The following is a 26,039-nucleotide window of genomic DNA, read 5'->3' as shown; positions in this document are numbered from 1 at the left end:
AGGATGCCATCAGTCCTTCCCTGAAGACCCCTGCTGGCCTTTCTTTCTTTTCTGCCCTTTCTCCAGCCCAACACTTAGCCATTTCCAGACAGCAAAACTTCCAGAACACCCAAGACTGTTCTAAGTCTCACTGTTCCATCAGCCTGGGATGCCCTTCTGTGATGTTGATGAGACCATCTTTCAAGACCAATCCTGGGCATCTCTAGAAAGCATTCCCTAACATCTGGGGGTGCACTGGGGGTTCCTTTAGCCTTTACCACAGAGCACCCTCATCCTGCCTCAGGTAGGCAGATGCCAGCTGTTGGCTCCCTAAGGCTGACCAAGCCAAGGCTCCAACCCTCATGGCCACCTCTGGATGGGGCAAGAGTTTTTCCCTGGTGGCCTGGCCTGCTCCATGCACACATCCTACCCGTGCTTCTAAAACCAAGCATGCTTGAACACATTTTGTCCTTTCGCAAGTTACAGTGTGTCACCATTTATTTTCCCAGGTGTCCCAGGGATCAGACATGACATGACACCTCATGAGTGAGGAGGTGGGGGTTTTCCAGTTGCGCAGGTCCAGACTGCTAAGTGGCAGGAAGCAGATTAAGTACCAAAAGTTCCCCTCCACGGCCCAGCCAGGCTGGTGAGAACCCCAGCACAAAATGAGACTCAACACATGTCCCGGGATGTGAGAAAGTGAGGGCAACCCAGAGGAGGGGACAGCTAGAGTCACCCAGGACCACAGTGTCCACCCATTCTGCAGCAGGGGTGCTCTTCCATACCCGCTACCAGGGCCCCAGTTAGCCCCCACTTCTAGACACCCAGGTTGGAGGAGGCACCGCCTCTAGCTGTCCATCTCTGCCGCTGCAGTCAATGGCTGTGTCACGTGACAGCATGCTTCCTGGGCATGCGTGTTTTATGTGGTGGAGGGCTACAGTGAGTGTCTTTACTGGGAAGACTGGTCAGGTTGATGTGAGACTAGGCCACAGTGGGGAAACCTTTATTCTAGGGATTTGGCCATCAGGGGGCGCTCTTCTCTTAGCGACTTGGGAAAATGACAGAGGGAAAAGGAGATGGATACATTTCACATGTATTTACAAACGGCACTGCTGAGCGAGCGAGTGAGTGTCTTTGAGGCTGTCTGTGTGACACATACAAAGGAGCAGGGACGAAGGGAAACAGACCGGCTCCTGTCTGTGAGGAGCGCGGAGGACTGGAAGCACAGAGGCCTGCACGGTGGGAGTGGGGTGGGGAGTTGTAAGGCGGAGGCGGTCCCCTTCTCAGGGACCGTAAAACTAAACTCTGCATATATGTCTTCATATGTGTAAGGAAGCGATACTTTTTAATAAAATAAAAACTTCTGTGTAACTTGAAAGATATCATTTAGGCAACTAAGGGGGTGATCTGGAAGAGGGGCACAATACACAGAGCATTAGCGGGGGGCACCCTGTCAGGTCAACATTCATTCCCCATAAAAGATCTATCACAATAACTGTAGAAAACCTCCGTCCCACTGCCTCGCAGACTTTGGCCTGGCTCCCCTGCCTCAGTCTGCAAGGCTACTTGGTACCTCCTCACGCTCCGAGAAGTCTCACACTTACCATTCCTGCTGTGTCAGAGTCTGCCCCTGACAAGTCTTTCACTCACGTCCCAGACACTCTGTGCCCCAGTGCCTAGCACAGGTGTGGGCACACCAGGTGCCCCGGAAAGGTGCTGGGCTGGCTGACTGCTCTGTCCCTATCTCCTAGGATAGCTGGCTGCAACACTGCCCTGATGCCCAGTTGTGGCGGGAAGGAGTGGGTCAAGCTGGCACCTGGCCCTAAACTACAGGCAAGAGCATCCTTGCTATACAAGGGACCATGCCTGCTGGATGCTCCTCAGGGCCTGGCCCCACCCTGCCTCCTGCAGGCACCCTGCCTGCCCTACTGACACAGAGAAGCAGAGCAAGGTGCAGGAGGGGATTTTCAGGGGACTGGTGGGGTCCTTCAGCCCTGCCCCCCCAGCAGGCTCCTGGTAAGATGTTGGCAGCTGTCAGAACAGCAAGGCTTTCTTCTTGAGGTCATTCCTCTTCCACAGGGCCAGGCGGTCAAACTCCTCGATGCTCATCCCAAACACTTCTTGGAACTCCTCAGGTGATAGGTGTCTCTTCAGATAAGGAAAAAAAAAAATGAGGGACAGTCAGTGTCATTTGAAACAGGGCCTGAGAGGCTGTCTTTGCTCTGAGAAACACTGGCTTTTCTCCTGGGTCCCTGTCGTAATGCCTGGCACCTCTAGCTGCATGTTATGTCTGTCCCTTGGGTCAAATTCCTACGTAACTCTGTACATAGGCTTAACCATGTATGGATACCCAGCCTATCTCAATCCCTTTGAGGATAGCCAGTGCAGAGATGAAAGCGAGACATCTTGGTCAATATTTACAGTGTCCCACTCCAGACAGAAGAGGAGCCTAAATGTCCCCAGTCCTTGTTCTCAACCTGCAGTCACCTTGGATTCCAGGATTAACAGAGACTCACAGAGACCCCATGAAATCACACTCTCCCCAAACCCCAACACTGCCTCATGGGAACCTTCTTGTCTGCGATAAGGGTTTCTGGCCACCTCAAAAGAACTGGAGGTGAGACAGTGACCACCCAGGCGACAGCTGGGCAGGGACTGGGTAACTGCCCCTCTCACCATGGCTGAACGCTTCCTCTCTCTCTGCAGCTAAAGCTCACGTTAGTGCCGGAGACAGCTGAAATGAATGCTTGCCTTCCATCTTCCCAAGGCAGTAGCAAATTGACCTTTGTCTCATTCCCCCACTGAGCAGTCGTACGTCCGAGGGCCAGTAGCCAAGTCTGGTCTACTGTGATTTCAGGCTCTGGGTCTTTTGCCCTAGAAATCTGCTGACAGCATTGCAGCAACATGTCTTCTCTGTGTGGCTGTCCACTGACTCAGGGCTGCCACTGGGGGTGAGCCGGTGCACTGGCACGCCCAGGGCCTTGTTGTAGTGAAAGAAACAAACCTAGAGGGCAGAGTCGTGGTGGGGACACACAGGGACTGGCTTGGAGCTACCACAGCACCCCTCCATTCCTGACTCCCCCTGACAAAACTTCCCTATGGCTGAGTTCAATGACCATGTCCCTCGCCAGGACTCCTGCCTACTTAGAATCTTCTGTAGACTCCTTTAGGTACCTTGTTTATCACTTACTCAAACTGTGACAGAGACTGCTCAGAAGGTCTATCCTGTTTAACTCTTAATCTCCGTAGCTGAGAAAACTAAGAAGTGGTGTGCTGGATGGCTTTATGTCAACTTGACACATGCTGAAGTCATCTGAGAGGCAGGAACTTCAATCAAGAAAATGACTTCATAAGATCGGGCTAAAGGGTTTTCTTAATTAGCGATCGATAGGGGAGGGCCTAGACCACTGTGGCAAATCAAAGAGTGCACTTTCCACAACTTTAAAGCATCAGCACTAAATTAAAGGTTGTGATAATGGTTGAGAGAGAAAAGCAGACGAGAGCTGGGTGTGGGGTTACACACAGGCAATCTCAGCATTTGGTAGGCTGAGGCAGAAGGATCAGCAGTTCGAGGCCAGCCTTGGCCATATAGCAAGTTCAAAGCCAGCCTAGGCTACAGGAGATCTTGTCACAGAAGAGAGAATGTGGTAGTCTCTGAAAGGCATAAATACAAACCTTGCCACTGAATCTGTTATGTGCTCTGAGTTTTAAAACCCCAGCTGTGGGTGATCTGGGAGACGGAGCTGGAGTTACACATGTAATCACACAGTGATGCTCAGAGCATCCAGGAAGTCCCACCCATGTGGAGACCCTCATCATGTGGACTGTCTTATGTTTTCAAGCAGGAAAGCATCTTGAGCATCTCCATGGTGAGATCAGTATGGCTTGCTAACCAAGAGTTAGAAGATACTGTGTTGTCTCTCCATGGCCCTCTCGGGCCTGCTCTCGCTCTTCCAACTTACTGTAAGATGCTTTCCGAGAGCCCGGGCCACACTAAGACAGAAATTCCACTGGTGCCATTACTCAACCGATACTGGCCACGTGCCTATAAGACTGACTCTAGACACCAGGAAGCCAGGAATGGGTACCTGGTACATGGGATGGACCAGCTTAATAAGACCACCAGAGATGAAGGTGCTGGAGAGGTGGCTTGAGGCACAGTCCCCAGTTTTGTTGGTTGTTGTTTGAGAAGAGTTCCCACTATGCAACCCAGGCAGGCCTTGAGCTTACTATGTAGCCCAGGCTGGCTCCCATCCTATTCTGTGTGATGCTCCCTGCCCAGCCCAGGAGAGCTGGTTGCGAACGAGACCATGAAAAGGATATACAAGTAGCAGTTGGTGTTGAGAAGGCGCATTGATTGAGGTGGTGGGGTAGCAAAACTGCTGGCAGGGAAAGACCTGAGACCAGTGGTCCCAGACCCACCACATCCCCAGCTCCTGATGGAGTTGTTCATCGTAGAGGGGGGACAGGTCTTGGCTGTCCAACTTCTGTTGAGTGCCAGAGTGAGCAAGGGTCAGAGGAGCCACTGGTTGGCAGAGGATCTATTAATGTCCCCTGGTAGGAAGGGCCTCTAGATCCTCAGGTGTCCTCCGAAGCAGGAAGAACTATGGGGTGTGGCTGACCACAGGGGCCCACATAGCTGTGTGAGCTCAGCTGCTCCCTGCCCTCTGGCTCCTCAGGTACTAGCCAAGGCCAAGAGCTCCAAGCTTCTTCCATAGCTATAGGAAGCAAGCCCGACATGGTGCCTTTCTGAAGAACAAGCCAGCTCCACTCCTGAGAGACAGGGTTGCATGGTGGAAATCCTAGAAACTTCAGTGCCCTTCTCTCTGTGTCATCAGGAACATCTAAGTCTATAGGCCCTGACTCAAATGTCACAAGATAAGGGCTGTGGTACCAAAGAGGGCCCTAAGGCTACCCCGAGTCCTCTGCACTGAGTTCCAGTCGAACGGGATGACTCTACACTCCAAAGGGCAGCAGGTCTCTGCTCATGCTGATCTCCCTTCCTTCCTCAGGGACCACGTGGGTGACCCCTTCAGCCACCAGCCTCTGCCCACTGCAGCTCCCCAGTGAGCTTCCCGCCAGCCGGCAGACACGAGACCCCTCCCCAGTTCTATTGGTCCTCCTGCCCCACAGCACTCAAATACTTCTCCACTTGGATCAGGAACAGCCTGTGAATGGGGTGGGGGAGCTCTGAACTTCTCTCATGGTCCCCTGTGGTCATCAGGGGCCAGGGTTCTCTGTCCTCCTCACACTGGCTGGACAAGTTTGAGCAGAGAGAGGACACTTGAACTTTGAGATCCTTGCTTCCTAGCTGCAGTCCCCTTGGGCTTACTGTTCCAGCAAACACACGTACATACAATTAGCCTCAGGGAGTGTGCGGATCTCACAGAAGCTACAGGCCCTCTGCAGCAGCCTCTTTCCAGTCCGCAGGGCCCCATGGCCCCTAGGGAGAGCTCAGACCCCCAACCCAGGAGCTATCACTTTTGAATGACACACCAACATGGCCACACCTAACCTCCTGTAGACAAGAGCCTCTCCAGCACCTCACCCACCTTTTGTGATATCTGCATATTCATAAATACTAATTCTTCCAAGCCCCAGGGCTGGGGCCTTGGCCAAACACTGGCTATATGCTGCCACAAAGGTGTTTTGTGGGCATGGTTATCATCAATAACTGTCTATGAGAAAATAATTACCCTAAAAAATTTGCTTGGGCTTCAGTCCAGGGGTTGAAGGCAGTAAGAACCAAAGGTCTGCCTCAGAGCTTAGCCTCTTGAGTCACCTCATTTCAGAAATATCAATCCTAGGGTTAGAAACATGAATGCGTGTTTCTAAGATCTGCGTGTCAGTCTTCGTAGCTTGTGAGACAATATATGAGAAAAGCAATTTAAAAGACATGTTCCTTTGGCAATTCATCTCCATATTGTAGTTGATTTAGAAGGCAAGTTAGCAGAGCGGCTTTGAGTACTGAATCCCATATCTGCCTCTTGGGAACCGCGGGCCCTGGAAGCCATCTGGATGCCTCATGGAGTTGTGAAAGAAGTGTTAAATGCACCACATGCTCAAAATAGAGCTGGGCACACAGGAGGGAACTGCAGCACTGTGCGCCTCTCAGCCCTGCTCAGGCTGTCTAGGTCCGTGTTGCCACCCAGGGCACTACGCAAGCACTTTTCTCCCACCGTTGACGTCACTGCCTTGCATCTTTGTAAATGGTAACACTGACCCTCCCTGTTTCTAACAATCATCATTTTGGACCACATCCGTGGCCCCTCTCCATGGCAACCTCAGTATCCGAAGGGCTATCACTCAGGTTGGTGGATGGGATGCATACAGATGTCCACCTGCTGCTTAACACAGTAGGCGCTCAATTAAGTATTTCTGAGCCTCTATTTAAATCCATGCACCTGTCCAGGGGACCGGTGCAGGCAGCCCTTGTCACCTGACAGGTGAGAGATCAGGCCCAGAATGGTTGCTTGTCCATAGCCAGTAACACACAGGTAGACATTGCAGAGACTGGATTCACATCAGCTCTTGCTACACCAGTGCTCAACCCCTTCCATGACACCATCAGGGCTGTCAGAAGACAATCTTGGAAATAAGTCAATGCTAACTTCAATGGGTACCAATCAGGGTATGCAGGGAATAATAGCTCAGATTAGGGCATGCCATTTCACCAGGGGCAACAGAGTTCCCATCCTTTGATCTGGGGACTCTGGGCCCAGCAGGCCCTCCAAATTCAAGCACTCAGAACACACAGGGGCCTGGGTTTCTCTGGGAAGGAGTCACTTGGTGTATTTTGGCCAAGGACAGAAATTTAGCTCTTCCAGGACAAAGAACCCTACTTCAGAGGATAGAGACCTGGTCTTTGCTCCATGTATGGAGATGTGTGATGTATCCAACCGCTGTGCAGTCAAAGAGGATCTTCACAACAGGACACATGTCACACACGAAGCCAAACTGGGCCCTGTGTGGCACCTTTAACTGCTGCTAGGCTGTGCCACAGGACATGTGTTAAACTGCAAACCTAGTTTAGGTGTCACTGTCACTGGACTAAATGCTGCTTAGCACCACCCAGGGCTCTGTGAGGCCTGGACACTCCTTCCCTCTACCAGCTTGGGTCCAATCTCACAGGTTCCTTCTGGGTCTCCTTCCTCAAATAGCCCGAGTTCCCTTCTGCTCCCTGGCCTTTGCAGAGGTGGTTTTCTAACAAACTCTCATAGACTCAGGCGCACACAGAGTGCTTCCTGTGCCATTGCCATCCAGCCACTTATTTCCTGTCCTTCAGAACACTCATGCTGGCAGGTGGTTATGATAATCAGTTGATGGATGCCTCGCTCTCTGATCAGACTGATTCTACCAGGGCAGAGCTTGTATCTGTGCTTCCCCAACCCCCAAAGAGCTCCTTGAGGTCCTAGTCAGTACCTGTATCTATAAATGGCTGGACGCTTGGCTGAGAACTCTGACGCTGAGTGTTGATGATGATAGCAGTCATGTAAACCCTGCTACAGAGGACACTATCCGCTGTCCACCATATCCACAGTCTCTTCCTGCCCATGACTAACTTCACTTCCCAGCTTGCCTTGGGGTAAGTGACGCCCTGTGACAAGCTCAGCCAATGAGCCTGTGAGTGGCAACCCTGTCCTTAGGACCTGCAGGAAGCCAGTCTGCCTGTGGCTACTTGGCCAGGTAAGGACAGAATACAATTAGTTGGCACAGAAAGGGTCTGTGTTATAGCTCAGTGGAAAAGTGGGTGTTGTGCTGAGCATACAATGAGCCTTTCTTATCCAAAAGACAACTTGGTTGTTCTCAGAGAGATTTGTGGAAGCTTGTCCACCCTGAAGATCTGGCACTGGGGACTTCCAGAAGGCTTTCTCCTTCCCCATTCCTCCTTGTGGCTATCAGGATTTTTACAAGCTATGAATTGGTTTCACTATAAAACTAGAGTCAAAAAACCCAAAACAAACAAACAAACAAAAACTAGAGTCCTCTCCCATGATACAAACACAGGGTGGGGAAGGGGGCATTGCTCCTCCAAGAAAGCCCCACCCCCAACCCTCCAAGACCACATCCCTGTCCCCAAGCTGATAAGGAAGAAAGGGCATGTGTCCCACTTTGGTAATTGTTCCACCTCCTGAGGCTGCTGAGCTTGAAGGAGAATAGTGAGAGTCACACTCTTGGGTGTGGTCACCCAGATGTGAAACCCCCTCCCCAGACTCTAGCTGGCTTCATCAGACACGTTCCAGGCAAAGCAGAAGTCACTTGAGACACACCCCTGCTCCAAAGGGAAGCAGGGAGTCCCAACAGGCTCTCCGGGAGTTGCAGGAGTTGCTACTGATGGCTTCTGAGCTCCGAGCAGTATCTCGGTGAAGCATTTAGTCCCAGAATCCTCAGTAACCCACAAGGGAGCCACACTTTTGAAAGATCCAAGTCACAGCAAATTGAAGCCCTCTAGGACGTCCTGACCAATGGGCTACCAAGGGTCAGCAGCACCCCTTTATACAGCAGCAGTGTGCTTGGCCATGACCCCACCATTTATAAGCCCAGGTTCAGCCAGAAGCCAAGACATTCCACTGGGGGCCACTGATGCTGCTGTCACCTGCAGAGAAGGCCAATGTCACATTTGACACTCAGGCAAAGGACTCCTGGGGCCCAGGCTCTTTAGACTACAGGTAGAGTCCTAACTCTGAGTGGCCTCCAGCCCCCCACCCCCCACCTGCCAGTCTCACAGCTTCTGAGAGAGTCCAGCTTCTGGCCCTTCCCGCAAATGATACACACATCGAAACACACAAGAATGCTCCACTGGCCTTTCCTCGTTTGCAGTGAGCTCCAAGCATTCTGCTAACATCCTTCAAGCATCATAGCTTTGGCTATGTGGATCTTCAGCTGGTGCCACCGATACGTGCCATGTGGACTGGCTGCACTGAGTAACTACTTGTTTGTGATCTTGCTGGGCTTTGCTCTGCTGTACTGTCCCCTCCCTGCCCCTCCCTAGGTGGACACTTGCCACCTGCCCATTGCCTAGCAGTTCTCTTGCCATCTCAGGTGGCAGGTCTCAGTTTCTTCCAGGAACGACCTGGGTCTCTCTAGCTCAGGCAGTGCCAGCAGCCGACTTACCTCCTGGTAAAGCCGGCTGCTCAGAACATTGATTGCCCTGGGTAGAACTGGTTGGTTTAGAGGTAGGGGTTGGGTAATGACTACCCAGAGGCTCACTGTGGGTTGTACAAAGGCAGACAAGAGAGATGGTTTTCTCCCCCAAAAACCTTGAGCTCAGGACAGGAGAAGGTGTCTCCCTAGAGCCAGTATAGAGGAAACTCAGCCACTGGGTTTGTGAAATACTGCTTAGTCCTTGATCCAGACATACCTGAAGGGACCCTTCAGTCATGTGAATTCAGTGGCTTTCAGTGACAGTCACTATGGATCTAAGAAGTGCCATCTCCCCATGTACCAGCCACAGTCACCGTGTCTTCCGGCGGTCACTTCCCTGTGCACAGGGACTGGGCTTCATGTGATCTCTGACTGCACAATGACTCTCAAGCAGCTCTGGGTTATCCTAAGTAGATGAAGGTTCAGTGCACAAGACTTGGCAGCCCAGGAAAGCCGTTACACGGCTATGGTACCATCCCTGCTGGGGTCACATCCCACAGGCTCTGAAAAGATGCCTCACTCACTCTATTCTGTTGCCTGTGAAAGTCCTGACTGGCCTCTGGACTGAGCATGCTTTCTGTAACACAGACAGGACCTCCACACTCTCTACTCAAGCACAGGTCCCTGCCAGGTCCATCTGTCCCACCTCAGAGGCCACCTCTTTGTGTATTGGATCTCTGCTTTGCCAACCCTCCAAAGCCCTGGCCCTTCTGGGGCCCCTTGGCTATGTCTAGTTCTCTTGTTCCTGGCCACACATGAAGCCACTGCCCCATGAGAAGGTCATACAGGGTTCAGTGCTTGCCTGAGGCATGGGCGGAAGGTAGCCTCTGCCCAAAAGAGCCTGAAAATGCCCTCACCACAGCATGAGGCCTGGAAAGACAGCACCTCTGTGCAAGGTTCAAGAGGGGAATCCTCCCATTGATGTTGCTGACTGCTGGGTGGTTCTGAAGGAACTGAGGGCCACGGCACAGGACACTCTAGCCTTGGTATGGAGTGAGAACTCAACCAAGTGTTCTCCTGGCCAGACACTTCTCTGCTGCAGCTACGTGGACTTTTCAGACCCACACTTGTCTTCCTCGGATGACCTCCCTGCTCTAGATCAGCAGAGATGCCAGGAAATTTCTCCTTCAAGTTGGCCCCTCGACACAACAGCACGTGGTATGGGACCACCGCGGGCTCCTTGGTGTACCATGCAACCCAGCTTTCCCACCCCTCTGCAAAGCCAACATAGCTGGGTCTGTGGCTACATTCCTTTGTCTTTGAAGATTCCTGGGTCCTTGGATCTGAGCCCTGTGCTGACACAATGGCAGCACCCCTCCTGGTATGTGTGTGGGGAACCTGATCTTGTGACTGAGATCTGTGGCGTCTCAGCAGATACCTCCCTACCTCGCCTTACCTCCAGCCGTGTCCGGTCCACGTCTTTGGGCAGTTTCACACGAATTCGGTTTGTTACGATGAGGGAATCATAGGGATATATCTGCAGGAAAGACACCACAGGGTTATCTTGAGAGACAAGTACCCCTGAGCTGACCAAAAGGCAAACCCGAATACATACTTGTGTGGGCTGCAGACATGCACATTTCATAGAGAAAACGCAACAAAAAGGATCTTTTAACCTGGGCAGGTGCAGCGAGGTGGGAGACATCGGTTAGTGAAGGCAGTCCCTTACCTTATACTCTGTAAGAGAAGAGCAGAGACCACAGGGCTGCCTTAGAAATGAAAAGAATCCATGCCCAGGATGAGAGCAATCCTCTTCCTGGGCAACTCCCACCCCCAGTCAGCTGGGCCGTGCTTGGTCGCTGGTCCCCTGAGCAGCCTTCATGGGACTCTGATCTTAGATTTTTAAGAGATTTCAAGGCTCTCCCACAGCAAACTGAGAGCAGGAGGCATGGCCAGGAGGCTGCAGGCCACACTGGAAGCTGTGTCTCGGCACTGTGCTTCTCGGCTGGGAGATGTCTTTCCGGGTGGTGTTCAAGACTACTCTGAGAAAGACATCAGTCTCAGTTTACCTAGACATGCAATGGGCTCTCCAGGGAAACTCTCTGAGGGGTGTTGTGGAGTCTGATGCCTTTAATGATGTGTATCTCTCCACCCCTCTACCACAGTCCTACCTCAATTGTCTTTTCTTCTTTTTTTGACAAGGTCTCACTGAGCTTAGGCTAGCCTTGAACTTACTATATAGCTGAGAGTGATCTTGAACTCTTGATTCACCTGTCTTCTGACCCAAAGTGCTGGGATTACAGTATGCACCATCACATGTAGTTTATATGGTACTGGGGATTACATCCAGGGTATGACAGGCAAGCCCTCTGCCACCCAAGCCACATCCTAGGCCCTCTTGATCATGCTTCGCTTCCTGTTTTAAACACCCGAGCTCTGAACTGCTCCTTCTGACAAGGGTTTTCTCTAGACTTAAGGTATCAGATAGAAGCTAACACGATGGCAGGGGCTCCATACACACAGGAAGGGTCACGAGAATCTGGCCTTCAAAATCATTCTGGAAGGAAGATGCCTGTATGAGACAGGCCCTTGGTCTTCCAACTTGAGACTCTGGAGTGCCAGCTCCATGGCTGGAGACTGAAACAACTACGTTAAGAGCAGGTTGGATGCTGCCATCTGTGTTCGAACTGGTATGCAAAAGCAAGATATCCCCACCCCCCGAGCATTCCAGAGGAGCACAGTGAGGGTAGCCAAGTGCATGACCCTATTCAGAGCTAGGGGAGCAGCCTTGAATGGAGTGCCTGTCACATGACCAGCTGGCCACTCACACACATGTCAGCAAACACGTGGATAAGGGCAAAGATGGGGTTTGACTTGCACTGTTCAGCTCAGACCCTGGAAGCTGTTTACTTATAACTGCTGTACTCCAAGAGATGCACAGCACTAAAAAGCCATGACAGGCCCCTGCAGCATAGGATGAAAAAGCTGAGGGCCATCAGGTACCCCTCCATGAGGTACCCTTCATCCATGGTGCAGAGCCTTCTGCCAGCAGGTCCCGGAGGGGTCGTCTCAGAATGAGACTGATCAACATGTGCTAGTGATTCTGGCCAAGCCAGAGACCCACGGGGGTCCCCATTGTGTGTACCTCGCGTGCCCCAGCTGGCATCCGGGTCTGCTCCACAAGGGGCCAGGTTGGCATTCTGGAAGAGAGAAAGAGAGAGAGACCGGCAAGAGGCAGGTTGCATGGGGCGGGCAGTAGGGGGCTGGAAGACAGCCCCCGATGCATCCTGGGTCCTCATACATCTGGGAGAGGAGAGTGTTTGACAGGTTTAGGTGACAAACAGATGTTGTCACCTAACGTTGAACATTGGAAAGTGAATATCCGGGAACCTGCCCTGTGGGCTGCTGGCTTTCACACCTGCCTCAGAAGCCTTTGAACCCTACCTGTCTGATCAACTCTGCCCTCCCTTTAAACATGAGCTCTGGTGCCTGGATCCTGCTCTGAAGCTGGCATGACCTACAGGACAGTTCAGCGCCCTTTCCTGTACTAATGCTGTGATAGGGCTAACGTGTGATATCTCCGTTCCTCCTTGTAAAAAGCAGCTTCAATGTGCTGTTCCCACACTCTAGGTAGACCCGAGAGTCACCCCGTCTCACTGTGACTATATGATGGCAAAGGGGTACCCATATATATGACTGCTGCCTCCTGGGGGCTATGCACTGTTCTTACTGTATCCCCAGAGTCCCCAGCTACGCAGTCCAGAGCACCAATGTCGGTGCTTTAAGACAAAAGGGGCCCTGGCCTCCCTCTGGAAACCATAGGCATCCCCACAGCTCCAGGTTCCCAAAAGGATCCTGGTGTCCAGAAGTCCCTAATACGCTGGACAGAGAGAGTGGCCTTGCTCTGATAATCATACTCAAGTAGTAACATTCTAGACAGGAAGTGGGCAGCTGACCATTGCCTGACTCAGGCTCTTCTCTCAACTGCTCATGGCTGTCATTAACAAACTGTCATCTCAGAACCATCTTGGTCATTAAAGGTCTTTTTTCTTTCTCTTCTTCCCACATGGAAAACCCCATCTGTACAAGCTACCCCTGTCTATGGGGACCCTGCCACTGCAAAGCGCACTGGGCCCCCATGGGGCTGCAGCATCCCTGTCCCATCTGACTCCTGCCACGGCCATGCCTGTTGTCTACACACGGATTGTGGGGTGAGCCGAGCTCCCTGAAGAATGTCTGACAGTACTCCAGGGCCCAGCACAGTCCAGGGGCTGAAACGGGGTCAGAGCTGTTGGGCAGAGTTTCTGAAACAGGCCCCAGGGATTGCATTTCAGCAGAGCACTGCAGGTAGAGGTACCCTGTGCTCCGGCTGCAGATACAGTTACAAGGAAAGCTGCTTCCGATGGACCGATGGACCGTAAAGCAGGCGAAAAGTGGGGCACAAGCTGTAAGCAGGCTCTACACCCCAGAGAATGTGGAAGCAGAGACACCCCATGCACTAAGACCCTTCATCTGAAACAAGGAGATGGAGGCCCAAAGATCTGCTGCTACCTCCTTTCTACCTCAGCTGGATTCTGCAGGCTGTGACTGGCTGTGGAGAGGGTGAGTGTACACACAAGGAGTTGGAATGGGCCTGTCTTTAAAATTTCTGATATTTGGCTTACCATGGACTTTTGGGCATGGGTGTGCATTTCTCTCTTTTCCTTCCTTCCCTTCCCTTCCCTTCCCTTCCCTTCCCTTCCCTTCCCTTCCCTTCCCTTCCCTTCCCTTCCTTCCCTTCCTTCCCTTCCTTCCCTTCCTTCCCTTCCTTTCCTTCTCTCCTTCCTTCCTTCCTTCCTTCCTTCCTTCTTTCCTTTCTTGATTTGTTTGTTTGTTTGTTTGTTTGTTTTGAGCTGTCTTGGCTGGTCTAGAATTTGCTATGTAGACCAGGCTGACCTCAAAATCATAGACATCTACCTGTCTTTGCCTCCCCAGTGCCAGGATTAAAAGCATGCACCACCAAGTCCAGAAGACCTGGGTTTCCAACACAACTTCAATGACTCAATCTAAGGGTTCTACCCTAGTTTGCCCTACTGGGCTCTAAGCCCTACATCCTTAGCTAGGGGTCTTTTTTTTTTTTTTTTTTTTTTTTTTTTAAGACTCTCTTTATTGTTTTTTTTTTTTTTTTTTTTTTAATTTATTTATTTATTATATGTAAGTACACTGTAGCTGTCTTCAGACACTCCAGAAGAGGGAGTCAGATCTTGTTACGGATGGTTGTTAGCCACCATGTGGTTGCTGGGATTTGAACTCTGGACCTTCGGAAGAGCAGTCGGGTGCTCTAACCCACTGAGCCATCTCACCAGCCCAGCTAGGGGTCTTATCATCAGGCAATAACTCTCCATGACCTCACTCCTTCACCTTTCCCCTTAGAAGTTTTCAAAAACAGCTTTGGGAACATTTTCTCAGCCTAAGACCAGTATCCCAGGCACATGGGTCCATGAGAGAGCCTCTGGTGCAAACTGAGGCCAGTCTGCCTTGGCCAAGCCTTTGCAGCTAGGACAGATTTATGCAAAGGAGGAATGCTGCCACCTAGTGCTTGGAATCTCAAGTCGCAAGCAGCCAAGCACCTGCAACAACAAGCAAAAGGAGCGTCCTCCAGCCATCTAGGTCTGAGGAAAGGGAGGAAGGATAGGGACTGGGCCAGCCTCCAAATGGAGGAACTTCTAGAGCAGAAAAAGTAGAGTCTACGCCCCATGTGTCTCTATAGACCACTCAGTGCAAGCAAGTCTTAGGCTAACCATCTGTGAGGCCCAGCAGCAGAGCTGAGGGGCAAGAACCAGCCCAAGGCTGTACGTACTGCCTGCCCCTGTGTAACTCCTCTGTAGTTCTCAATGAGTGCCAGGGCTGTCAAAGGTGATATGTTATATATCTTCCCCATCTGGGCACGTATGCGCTCTACTGACACGTTCTCTAATCTCGCTGTACCCCACAAGGTTGGACACACCCACAGGCTTTACTGTCCAGGCTCAGAGGGGTCAAGCATCTTTGCTGAGTTCACACAGAAAACACACAGGACTGGAGGAGTTTGAACCCATGGGCTTTGCTTTCCCAAGATTATACTATGGTTGCTCGTAGGAATGAGGTCATGGCCACCCACACCGGCTGCTGTGATTTTCCTGCTAAAGCCACATAGGAATGAGAGGCCTGACTCAGCAGACGCTGGTGTGGAAGAGGGGCTGGGGGCTTGCTTTTGAAGTCATGACTCATTTGGAAACTATTATCCATTCAGAGCTCATGGAAAGATCTCATAGTCAAATGTGTTCTCATAATCACTCAGATATAAGAACCAGGCTTCCCACCCTCGTTAGTTCTAGGAAATAAAGACTATGAAAGTTACATAGCTTGTTTCAAGATGGCTGGGAATTCAGGGTTCTTTAATTCAAACACATGCTCTCTCCAGAATCTCAGCTGAAGATCTATAGTCACCAACAGACCACTCCCACCCCCCGAGCCCCCATCCTGTGCCTCTTTCAGAGACAGGTCTTATAGAGCCCAGGTTAGCCTTGAACTCACTATGTAGCTAATGCTGGCCTTAAACTCCTGGTCCCTTTTTCTCTTTAAACACTTAAAATATATATAAATTTACAATTTTTGAGGCAGGGTCTCACCATGTAGGCTAGGCTATCCTGGAATTTTCTATACAGACCAGGCTGGTCTTGAACCCACTGGTATCTGCCTGCCTCCCAAGTACCAGGGTTAAAGGTGTGCATCGCCATGCTCAGCTGACATAAACATTTTTGGAGTTTTATGAACACATGGAAACTGGATTCAAAAGGTATTAGTTTCTGCATTTATCTACTGGTTCAAGCTTGTGAGTGAGTTACTCTGTAGTCTTGGTGACTCTTATTTACTAGATCTATGTCTGATTTTAAGACTGTGCAAGGCACCTATATAAGTTGTCTGTGACTGCTGGGTTGTTTGATGCCTTTACGTTTCTGTCACTGTTTCATGAGGACACTGCCACTCTCCATTCCTGCTCTCCCTTCATATATTACCTATTTGAAACTTAATTTCACTGTCATAGCATCATGTCTCCCAAATCTTTTTCTTATTATTTCTGTTTGAGAATATGTTTTCAGTGTGTATCTTGCTATTTTTTAACCCAACCTGACAGCCTGTTTTTTTTTTTTTTTTTAATGTTGGAATTTAGTCTGTTCACAGGTAACATCAGCATTTCTCCAAGTGGGACTTCTTCCAAGGAACAGCCACAAGGACCTTCAGGTGGCCAGTCACTATTCTCTTACGGATGGGCGGGCCAGCCAGCACACGTCAATCATTACTGACTTATTTAAAGGGAGACCTGCAGCAGGTGGCTGCTAGTCTGCTGGACTATGACCATCTTCCTCCTGTGGCAGGTTTGGGTTATCAGGACATTCTCATGCCCTTTGACAGGTACAACACTAGGGGTCACTAGGTCTTGTGACAAACCCCTCTTGGAGCAGGACTTGGGAGAACTTCTGTTCCTTCAGACACGGGACACGGTAAAAGGGTCGTGATCATGACTGTCCAGTCTTCACTGTCAGGAAGCTGACTGCTGCTTTGGTAGCTTTTCTCATGCAATGCAATTTGTTTGTTTTTGACAGAACATTCTCCTGAGGCTCCCTCCTCTCTTTTGGATCTTGCTCTCACTGAGCCTGTACTTTGATTTAGACTACCCCCTCACCCCGAGATCCTTTCCGATAGCAAAGCACTCAATGAATTATTTGAGTCTGAGGCACTGCAGGTCACTGGCAAAGGTTTGTGGGCAAGCACTACAGGAACTCCAGAGAGAAGAGCCAGGTTTGAACTGTTGAGCATGGCTGTAAAAGACTGTCTGGGTGACTGAATAGCTAGCCTTCTGACGAGGATGCATGGATGGATGTACAGGTATTGGAGGAGTGAGGATGGAAAAGAGCATGCACAGAAAACTAGGGATCCCAGAGCCAAGTGGAAAGTCAGAACTCTTGTGAGGATGGACTCCACCTTGGGGAATTCAAGCCCAGGGCACTTAGGTCTGCCTATTCTCCCCTCCCACATTCACATAAGATCTGCCTGTCAGTCCTGCAGAGTTAAGATGATGTTCACAATAGTTCCAGGAGGAAGATGGACCCACTAGGGTCCACAGCACCTATTCTCAAGAGAACTTGGTAGAAACCATGGCCTTTGCAGACATGGAAGCTCCCCAATGTGAGAGGAGAGCTGAGATTCTCCCAGGTGGTCACCTTCTGTGTGTCCTCCTAGAGTGCTGGCTGCACACAGGCTGGGCATGCAGACAGCCCAGAGTCCTTACCTTCCTCTCAATCACAAAGCAAACACCTAGGACCTGGCTTGAATGGGGGCACATATTAGCTAGGTCAAGCTGGGACACTGGCACCTCTGGGCCCCTTGCTTTGAGAGCAACTGTTCCAGGTAAAAAAAGAGAACCTTCCAGAGAGACAGACAGAGTTCCCATATCCGTATATCCCTGACTCTAGGTAGAGAGTCTTACATCTGATGTTAGAGGAATCCTGTTTCCAGCCTCCCTTGCTTTCCCTGTGGAAGACAGATCCCATTGGAAACTTAGAAGCATGCAACATGCAAGGTCCATTTCAGAGCAGGAAGGAAGATCAATGGGTGGGAAGGACCATGAACCTCTAGAGGTGCCTGCACGGGGAACACCCTGAGTCTAGGTCCTGAACAGAAGCACAGGAAATCAGAGCCTGAGAAGGTAGAGAAAACAATGGCTAGTCCCCAAAGGATGCCTGTGGCCACTGGAGATACCTCCCTGGTCATCAGAGTGTCCCATAGAGAAAAGGATAATCCAGACAGTTGGCCCTGAGTTCACATTGGAAAAGACCACTCCAGCAACACACACACACACACACACACACACACACACACACTCATTTCATTCTCTTGAGAAGTGGATTGTCTTGATTTATATACAACTTCCTGACACTAGGAAAGTTTTCCTCGGTGATGGAGATTCTCCTGGGGTTCTGTGCTGCATGAAGCTTGGTAGGTTCTGGATCATTAGCACACCTCAGCCTAGAGATCTTCACTGAGAGCCAACGTGGTTATAGGCTCCTCATAAAGGGCACTGGACCAGGGCACATGCCTGGCTCTCTTTGTGGAGTCAGGCTAGAGACTACCTGCACTTGCCTTTGTGTATTTTGAGATTGGGAAGAGGATAAGAGCCCATGCCCAGTGACCACAGACCACATGCTAGTACATGGGATGAGCACGGCTCCATAGACACAGGAACACATTAGCCATGGGGAAGGGTATGGGGCTGAAGAGCATCTCAAAGCAGCCCTAGTCATTCTGGGTGACCTACAGCTCCCCTGCCTTACACACTGGGGACTCTTTGGCTTCTGGGGCACAGCAGAAAAGAGTCAGAGTATAGCTGGTTGTGGCCTGGTAATTTTTGACATGGAAAAGGCTACAGTCACAGCGTCTTTAGCAGAACATCAGGCAGAGGCAAGCAGGCAAGCAGGATCCCTGCCTCTCCTTGCGATGAGGTCACAAAGCTATGGGGATGAGTGCAGGTAGGCAGCAAGTGATGGTTAGTGCCCCACGGGTAGGGAGGGTCCAAGTACCTACCCGGAGGTCCAGGCCATCCTTCCTGGGTCCTGGAAGAGTGTCAGGTTTGGAATAAGGAAAGCCTGTAACAGATACAGCACAGCCTCGTCACCCACCCAGCCTGACCAGGGGAAGGCAGGGTCCATAACACTTCCAGCAGAGGGACAGGATAGGCAGGTGACAACAAGCAGAGGTCCCTAAAGATAATCTGCCTGCCTTGCTTGTGACCTTTTATCCCCAGGACCCAGAGTGACATCTGAGCCAGTTATCCACATCATTCCTATTTGGGGGCCCAATACAGCTGGTACCCAGGTTTAGGATAAGCCTCAGTATCACATTACCTACGCTAGCTCCTCTCCTAGACTTGTGACCTCCTAGGCCAGGTAGGACTGTGCCATCCTGTGATAGCCACCACAGGCCACCACCAGCCACATAGGATTGGGGATCTTTGAGGCTGGGGGGAATCTGAAATTCAAATAGGGATTAATTATTAGTGCCTCTTGAAACAGAATGGGTGGGGCAGAGACCCAGGGATCCTTGCTGCTCTAGCATGAGGCCAAAGGCCATGGAAGCTACTGGGCAGCAGGGAAAAGGCTCAGAGGGCCATGGACCACATCACTCACCATTCACACCAAGAACTGGCATGAGGCAAGTCAGAGCTGCCCACCCACCCTGTTTGGCCCAGCTGCTAAGCATGCTGGGCTAGGCATTCCATTTCAGGATCCTGCAGAGAGCCTGGGCTCAACTTGCGACCAGACATGGAGAGACTCACTTGCTACCAGGTTACAATGAGATGGTTCCAGATGTGGTTGGAAGGGGTCTAACTTCAAGGGCACTAGTCTCGGATTTCTCTCAGCAGAGGAACCTGGTTGGATCATGAAGCCCTCGTTGAAATACTGAGCGGGAGAGAGCTGGAAGATGGGATGCTGGGCCAGAATGCTGGGCCACTCCTGCTTTTCCTGCCTCTTTGTGGCCTAGGTCAATGCACAGCCTGCTCTTTGCATTTTACAGAGAAAGGGCTTAACACCTCCTCCTCACTCAAAGCCATGGGGTCCCTCCCCAAGACACCTGCTTCCCAATTATACACAAAGTCTCTTCTGGTCTCCCAAGGGATCCACTGTGGAAACCCAGGGGCCTCTGCTAGCTGAAGGTGCTAGATGCAGCGAATGCTTCTCAAAGAGGAGGTCAGCAGCAATAAAGAACTTGCCTGTTGGCTGGGTTCTCAGCTCTACCCCGACCCTATTGCTACTGAACTCAGATTCTGCAAGCCTTCCAGGCCTTTTGGATGAACACAAACAGCAAATATCTCAACTGTATTTCTGGCCTGCTAGTCGGGGGACTGCACACGGTCCCCCCAGGCTCTATGGTCAACCTCTCACACATAGTAGCAATCTTATTTCCATAGGTCACACCATGTCCCCCAATCCTTACAGCCATCCCAGACTGGTCAATTACAAAAACAAAAAGATTCATTGTGTTTTTAGTTATGTGTATGTGTGTGTGGTATGGGCGTGGTCTGTGCTGGTGCCCATAGGCAAGAAGAAGAGGTCAGATCTCCTGGAGCTGGAGTTATACGCAGTTGTGGGATGCCCAGTGTGGGTGCTGGCACCTGAGTTCTGGCCCTCTACAAGAGAAGCAATGTGTTTAACTACTGATTCATCTCTCCAGCCCTGGCCATACTTTTTCCTTTAAGAAACTGAAGAAGATGGGGCGAAGCAGTTAAGAGAACTCAGGCTTGATTCCCAGTACCCCATGATGGCTGTTAATACTCTCTTCTGGCCTCTATGAGCCCTCCTAGGCTAGGTAGGACTGTGCCATCCTGTGATGGCCACTACAGGCCACCACCAGCCACATGGGATTTGGGATCTTTGAGGTTGGGGGAAGAATCTCAAATTCAAATAAGAATTACTAGTGCCTCTTGAAATGGAATGGGTAGGGCAGAGACCCAGGGATCCTTGCTGCTCTAGCATGGGGCCAAAGGCCATGGGAGCTGCTGGGCAGCCGGGGAAAGGCTCAGAGGGGCCATGGGCCGCATCACTCACCATTCACACCAAGGACTGAGTTTGGCCCAGCTGTTAAGCATGCACATGGTTTATGGTCACACATGGAGGCAAAACATCCAAACACACACAATAACTTTTTAAAGAGAAAGCAGCATCTTGAGAAGAGAAGGATGGGTGGAGTACCATGGTGCTCCACCCATCTCCCATGCCTGGGGTCTTCCCTTTCTGAGATTTTAAATGCTTGAAATGATCACGTTCTCTCTGGAAACGGTCCCATAACCACTCTTTAAGGTGACAACTTCTCTCAGTCCCCCCCCCCCCTTTGAGAAGGTCCCTGTCCCTCCCTCCCAGAAGCATATTCCCACTGGATGTAGAACTCACAGCCGGGTCTTCCTTTCAGCACACGAAGACAAACCACTTGCTTCCTGTGCCTGTAGTTTCCATAAGGAGGTGGATGCCATCAGCTAGCGCTTCCTGCAGATGGCGTTGCTCTTCTCACTGCATACTTCCAACAAGCTGGGGGTTTTGTTTTGTTCTGTTGCTTGTTTGTTTTGCTTTTTACACCTTAGCATTCAGAAGTTTAGCGGCATGTCTTGATGTAGACTTTTTTGGTTGCCTGGGGTTCACTCAGCTTCTTGATCTTGCAGGCTATAAAGCTGAGTCTTCAGCTGAGTCCGGGAGAGTTTCAGCCATTGTTCCTTTGAGGGGTTCTGACCCATTCTTTCTCCCCTTCTAGGAATTCAAAGATGCAAAAATCATTTTTCCAGGTCCCAGGTGCTTGTTTTCCTTCTCTCCATGGTCCAGACTAGAACGAAGATTCCGACATGCTCTGTCGGAGTCAGCCGTCCTGTCGCTGAGCCCTCCCAACAGGGTTTTACATCGTTTTCTACCTTTCAGTTCAATGTCAAGTTTTCAGCTAACTCCTTTTGCAAAGTAATCTGTGTTTCTTTGGTGAGACTTTTTCTCTATTCTGGTTTTGACACAACTGCTCACTGGAGCATCTTGCTTTCGAGTGTCTTAGACTCCTTGGATGACACCAACCCCGGTTCCTTTGAGTCTGCTGACTCTCATCCTCATTCGGATGCTACCATCACAGTTCCCAGTTGCTGCAAGTCATTTTTGATTGCCTCCTGGATATCCAAATGTTGTAATAAAAAATGGGGTCTTACGTAGTCTTCCATTTTAGCAAGCCACAGTGCTGTTGGGCCCAGTGTTCACAGCCCGGCATGCAGACTGATCACTGACTTTTAGAGTGCTGATTAAAAAGCTACTCCATTCTTCTTGACTTGCTTAGAGTCGCTGGTGTCCACACCCCTGACCCCCAATCTCTGCCGCAGCTGCTGTGTGTACATCCCACCAGCTAGGAGGCAGAAAACCCTAGCAATACATAAAGACCACTTTCCTAGGCCTCCATCTCCATACTCTGTCCCCACTGCGGTGGTCAGCCTTCTCCCCCTTCCCTCCTGTGGCTGTTTGCTCCGCTATAGCCTCCTCCTTTTAGGTGTGCTTAGCAAGAAGAACCAGACAGGTGTATCTATGAAGGTCTTGTCCTTGGAGCTGCTAATCTGTCTTAGGGAGGGACCTGCCATCCCGTGATTTTAAAGGTTCTAGAGTCCTGTGTGCAGCAGAGCAGATAACTTGTGTATTTAAAGCCCCCTCACGATCCAAAGGTTCAATCCCATGCCCAGGGACCTCTGTGCCTTGAACACAAGGGAGCTGGGGCCTAGGGAGATCATGTGACCTGGATGAGATCAATGGCCCAAGCAGGTCTTCTAGGAACCTGTATGCCTGATAAGATCATATGACCTTCAAGAGTGTGGGGCCATGAGAGAGGGGTGGGCATGCACAGGAAGAGGAAAGTATAAAAGACAGAAGACCATGAGCAAGTTCACAGCTGTGTGCTTGTGACCCTGGGTTATAGAAGGCTCTTCAGGCACTATCCACCCCCCAACTCCTGGACTAGGCATAGGCTTTGCCTAACTACACAGCCCTGTGCTGGCTCTCAGGGGCCCATCCATAGCCACTATGAAGCACACTGCTGATCTCCCTTAGAATGATCAGCACGTGATCCTTGGCTCTGTTCTATTTAGGATGGCTCATAAGAGGTCAGGATGGTGACTGGACACTCGGGATGCGGATGACTGGGAGAAAAGAGTTCCTGATGCAGTGGGAGGTGCAAGCTTGTCACAGTATCCCAGGCCGTTCTTCTGACAACTGACTGGCAAGTCACTGCAGGTCACCATTCCTTCACTGGGGTCCAGTATGTGACTCCCAGTGCCTGCTCTGTCCAGGATATTTCCTCTCAGCTCTGAACAGCAGAACTCAATGTCCCTGAGCAGGTATGAGTTTCAGGCTGGGGAAGTCACTGGGACAGGCTTGAGCCGGCAGGTGGCTGCAGGTTCACTGCATTCTGACTTGCGTGTCTGGGTGTTCCACCAAGATGTCCTCACGAGACTGCATGCCCAGGCATCCTGCATGAGGGCCCAGGAACCTCATGCTACAGGGAGTGATCCTGGATCATTCTTCTTGTTGTAAATGAGGGAATTTCATACCATCGCAGCTTGTTAGGGGACCCAAGGTCACACAGCAGTGACTAGGTGGGGCTCTACCAGCCAGCCAGACACCAATACGGTGCTCTGTGTCGATCCCTCTCATGGTTTCCTGGACACATTTGTCGACTTTGGATCTTTCCTGGAAGCCATGCCTGCTTCCATCTTGTGGCTGGCTAGTCCCTCTCCCTGCTATACCACTGTGTCTCCTTCCCTCAGGCTCTGCAGATGCCAATCTACAAATGCTCATGCGTACTGTGCATTGGCCAGAGTACCTCTCTAACACAGACGCTGGCAGCCACATCCTGTCACCTTCCAGCCAACTTGGTCCCATGGGAGACACCTTAAGTCCTCTAGGGCTGTCATTGCACAGGGTAGGGTGGGGGGGACTGGTAACAGTAACTTGGCCACACAGTTTGCTAGCCCTGAATCTGCCTTCGGCTGGTTCATCCCTTCCCAAGAACCGCTTGCTTCCAGGACCACATCTTGAGTCCTGCTAGGCACTGGCTTCCATGGAGACTTCTTATATCTCCATGGCACCCTTCCCAGAATGCTCCAGCTGCCAATCTTCACATACCACCTGACTGGCCCCATCTCACTGCAGCTCCACAGGTCAGGCCCAGCTCTGGTCCCATGCCTAGAACAGGGCTGGGACACAGAAGGTGTTCAAGGCCTGTGGAATAGGTGACTGGACTGCTCCTGCTTGTCTGAACCCCAATCAGTACTGGAAATGCCAAAGATCTTCCACTTGTGATACCTGCAGATTCTGTCACATAGGGCTCTTGGTCACAGCTCTACCACCAGGTGCTTGCTTGGCTGCCACCCTCAGTACTCCCAGGTATGACTGACAGGCCAGGAGGACATAACCATAGACATGGCAACAAGAGACAACTCTTTCTCAACATGAACTCTCCAGGGGTCAAAGAATGAAGGGTTAAGAATGTGGCCCGCCCTCCCTCCCTTCCTCCCTCCCTTCCTCCCTCCCTTCCTCCCTCCCTCCCTTCCTTCCTTCCTTCCTTCCTTCCTTCCTTCCTTCCTTCTTTTCCTCCCTCCCTTCTTCCCTTGTTCCCTTCCTTCCTTCCTCCCTTCTTCCCTTCCTTCCTTCCTCCCTCTCTCCCTCCCTCCCTCCCTTCTTCCCTTCTTTCCTCCCTCCCTCCCTTCTTCCTTCCTTCTCCCCTTCCTTCCTTCCTTCCTCCCTCCCTCCCTCCCTTCCTTCCTCCCTTCCTCCCTTTCTCCCTTCCTCCCTCCCTTCCTTCCTCCCTCCCTCCCTCCTTCCCTTCCTCCCTTCTTCCTTCCTTCCTTCCTCCCTTCTTCCCTTCCTCCCTTCTTCCCTTCCTTCCTTCCTCCCTCTCTCCCTCCCTCCCTCCCTTCCTCCCTTCTTCCCTCCCTTCTTCCCTCCCTACCTCCCTTCCTTCCTCTTTCCCTCCCTCCCTCCCTCCCTCCCTCCCTTCCTTCCATTGGAGAAGAACAGAGCCACAGAATCCAGTCCTGCCGCTGGCTGCTACTGAGTGGCTGGGGAGGGGGGGCAATGAGCTCATCAGCAGACACTGGCACATCCACCATTCCATATTCCACAAGGGTCTCATGGTGGAGGACACGGAGGTGACACCAATGCCAATGGCACAGGGCAGTCTGGAGTGAATTGTACTTCCTGAATCATTAAATCAGAGTCTCGTTTGTCTCCAATCCCCAAGCTGCCCTGAGCCCATGCCTCCCACCTTCCTCTCAACCTGGTGAAATAAGGCCAGGGATTACTCCTCTGAAAACTTTGGGGCCTTACTAGGAACCACTGAGACCCCTGGGTAGTGTCTTTTGTGACCCAAATGCTTGAATTATACCACCAGATCTCTGACTACCATGCCCATGTCTGTGTGTGCACATCTGTACTCACATATGTAAGTAAGGGACCCCAAGAGAGAGGATAGGACAAGAAAGATCAAGATGTAGGGTCCAGAGAACATGTGTCCACACGGTGCAAGTTAAAGGAGAGGACTCGGGGAATCAAGTCTCACTCTAAGGCCTTCAAGGTTCTCCTCTTACAACAAAAGCCAACCCTGTCCCTTTTCATGCAGACTCGGGCAGTTATCAATAACCATTCCCACAGAGCCAAGAAACATGTCTATAATAAAATGTATACCCATTGGTAGGATAGCTGTGCCTGGCAGAGAACGGCTGTCCCATGGGACTGGGCAGCACAGTGGGATGAAGGTAAGGGCACAGGTGCAATGCTAGACACTGTGGGTTTCCTACTCCGGTGACATGAAGTCTGGACACCAGGAGAAAAGCAGAGGCAGGGGGATGTAGTTATGACTGCTGGCACATGTCAGGTGGAGTGGTCCAAACCCTCACTAAAGGTTCTGCTGTGCAGAACCCTCCTCAGCTGTGGCACAGGTGCCAGCAGCACAGGTGCCTGGGTTCAAACCCTCACTAAAGGTTCTGCTGTGCAGACAACCCCCCCTTCCTCAGCTGTGGCACAGGTGCCAGCACAGGTGCCTGGGTTCCTAAGGGCCAGGTGAACTCACATAACAGCTGCTGCATCACTCACATTGGCTTGCTGTGGGGATGCAACAGAGGAAAGGGATGACAGACAAGCCCTTGTCACTGTGGGGATGACCAGTGAAGACACCTGATAATAGCCTGCCTCACAGAGACCAGCGCACTCAAAAGGTCCTGGGACGAACACCCCCGTACTGGCACCTGTAGATGAGAAAGTGCCACAGGGTGGTATAGGTACACACACAGGTCACACAGCATGGCCACAGCCAAAGCAGGACCCCGAGAGGTGACATCTACAGCCCTGCTTCTTCCCACACTGTATTCTGCTTCCCTCAGTCCTGAGTCT

General features: G+C 51.2%; 1 protein-coding gene across 32 annotated transcripts in view; it reads right to left on the bottom strand.

Moving 5' to 3' along the window:
- Window positions 1-453: 453 nt before the first annotated feature.
- The window catches only part of Ablim2 (actin-binding LIM protein 2), a 127,125-nt gene continuing 101,539 nt past the window's right edge, over window positions 454-26,039 (bottom strand). For 19 of the 32 annotated variants that reach the window (XM_006503906.1, XM_006503912.1, XM_006503913.1 and 16 more), the window contains 5 exons: window positions 18,667-18,728; window positions 12,209-12,263; window positions 10,793-10,800; window positions 10,520-10,600; window positions 460-2,127 (listed from right to left, as the gene is read on the bottom strand). In XM_006503906.1, coding sequence (XP_006503969.1) covers window positions 2,014-2,127; window positions 10,520-10,600; window positions 10,793-10,800; window positions 12,209-12,263; window positions 18,667-18,728 — 320 coding nt within the window. In that variant the 3' untranslated portion in view covers window positions 460-2,013. Of the gene's footprint in view, window positions 2,128-10,519; window positions 10,601-10,739; window positions 10,801-12,208; window positions 12,264-18,666; window positions 18,729-26,039 lie in introns of those variants that run through there. The other 13 variants (XM_006503911.1, XM_006503923.1, XM_006503917.1 and 10 more) reach the window with 5 other exon arrangements.

This window comes from Mus musculus, chromosome 5, assembly GCF_000001635.26.
Source record: "Mus musculus strain C57BL/6J chromosome 5, GRCm38.p6 C57BL/6J".
In the NCBI taxonomy this organism is placed as follows: Eukaryota; Metazoa; Chordata; class Mammalia; order Rodentia; family Muridae; genus Mus; species Mus musculus.
The sequence above is the reverse complement of the archived record's forward strand: the minus strand, read 5'-3'. Positions and strand labels throughout refer to the sequence as shown.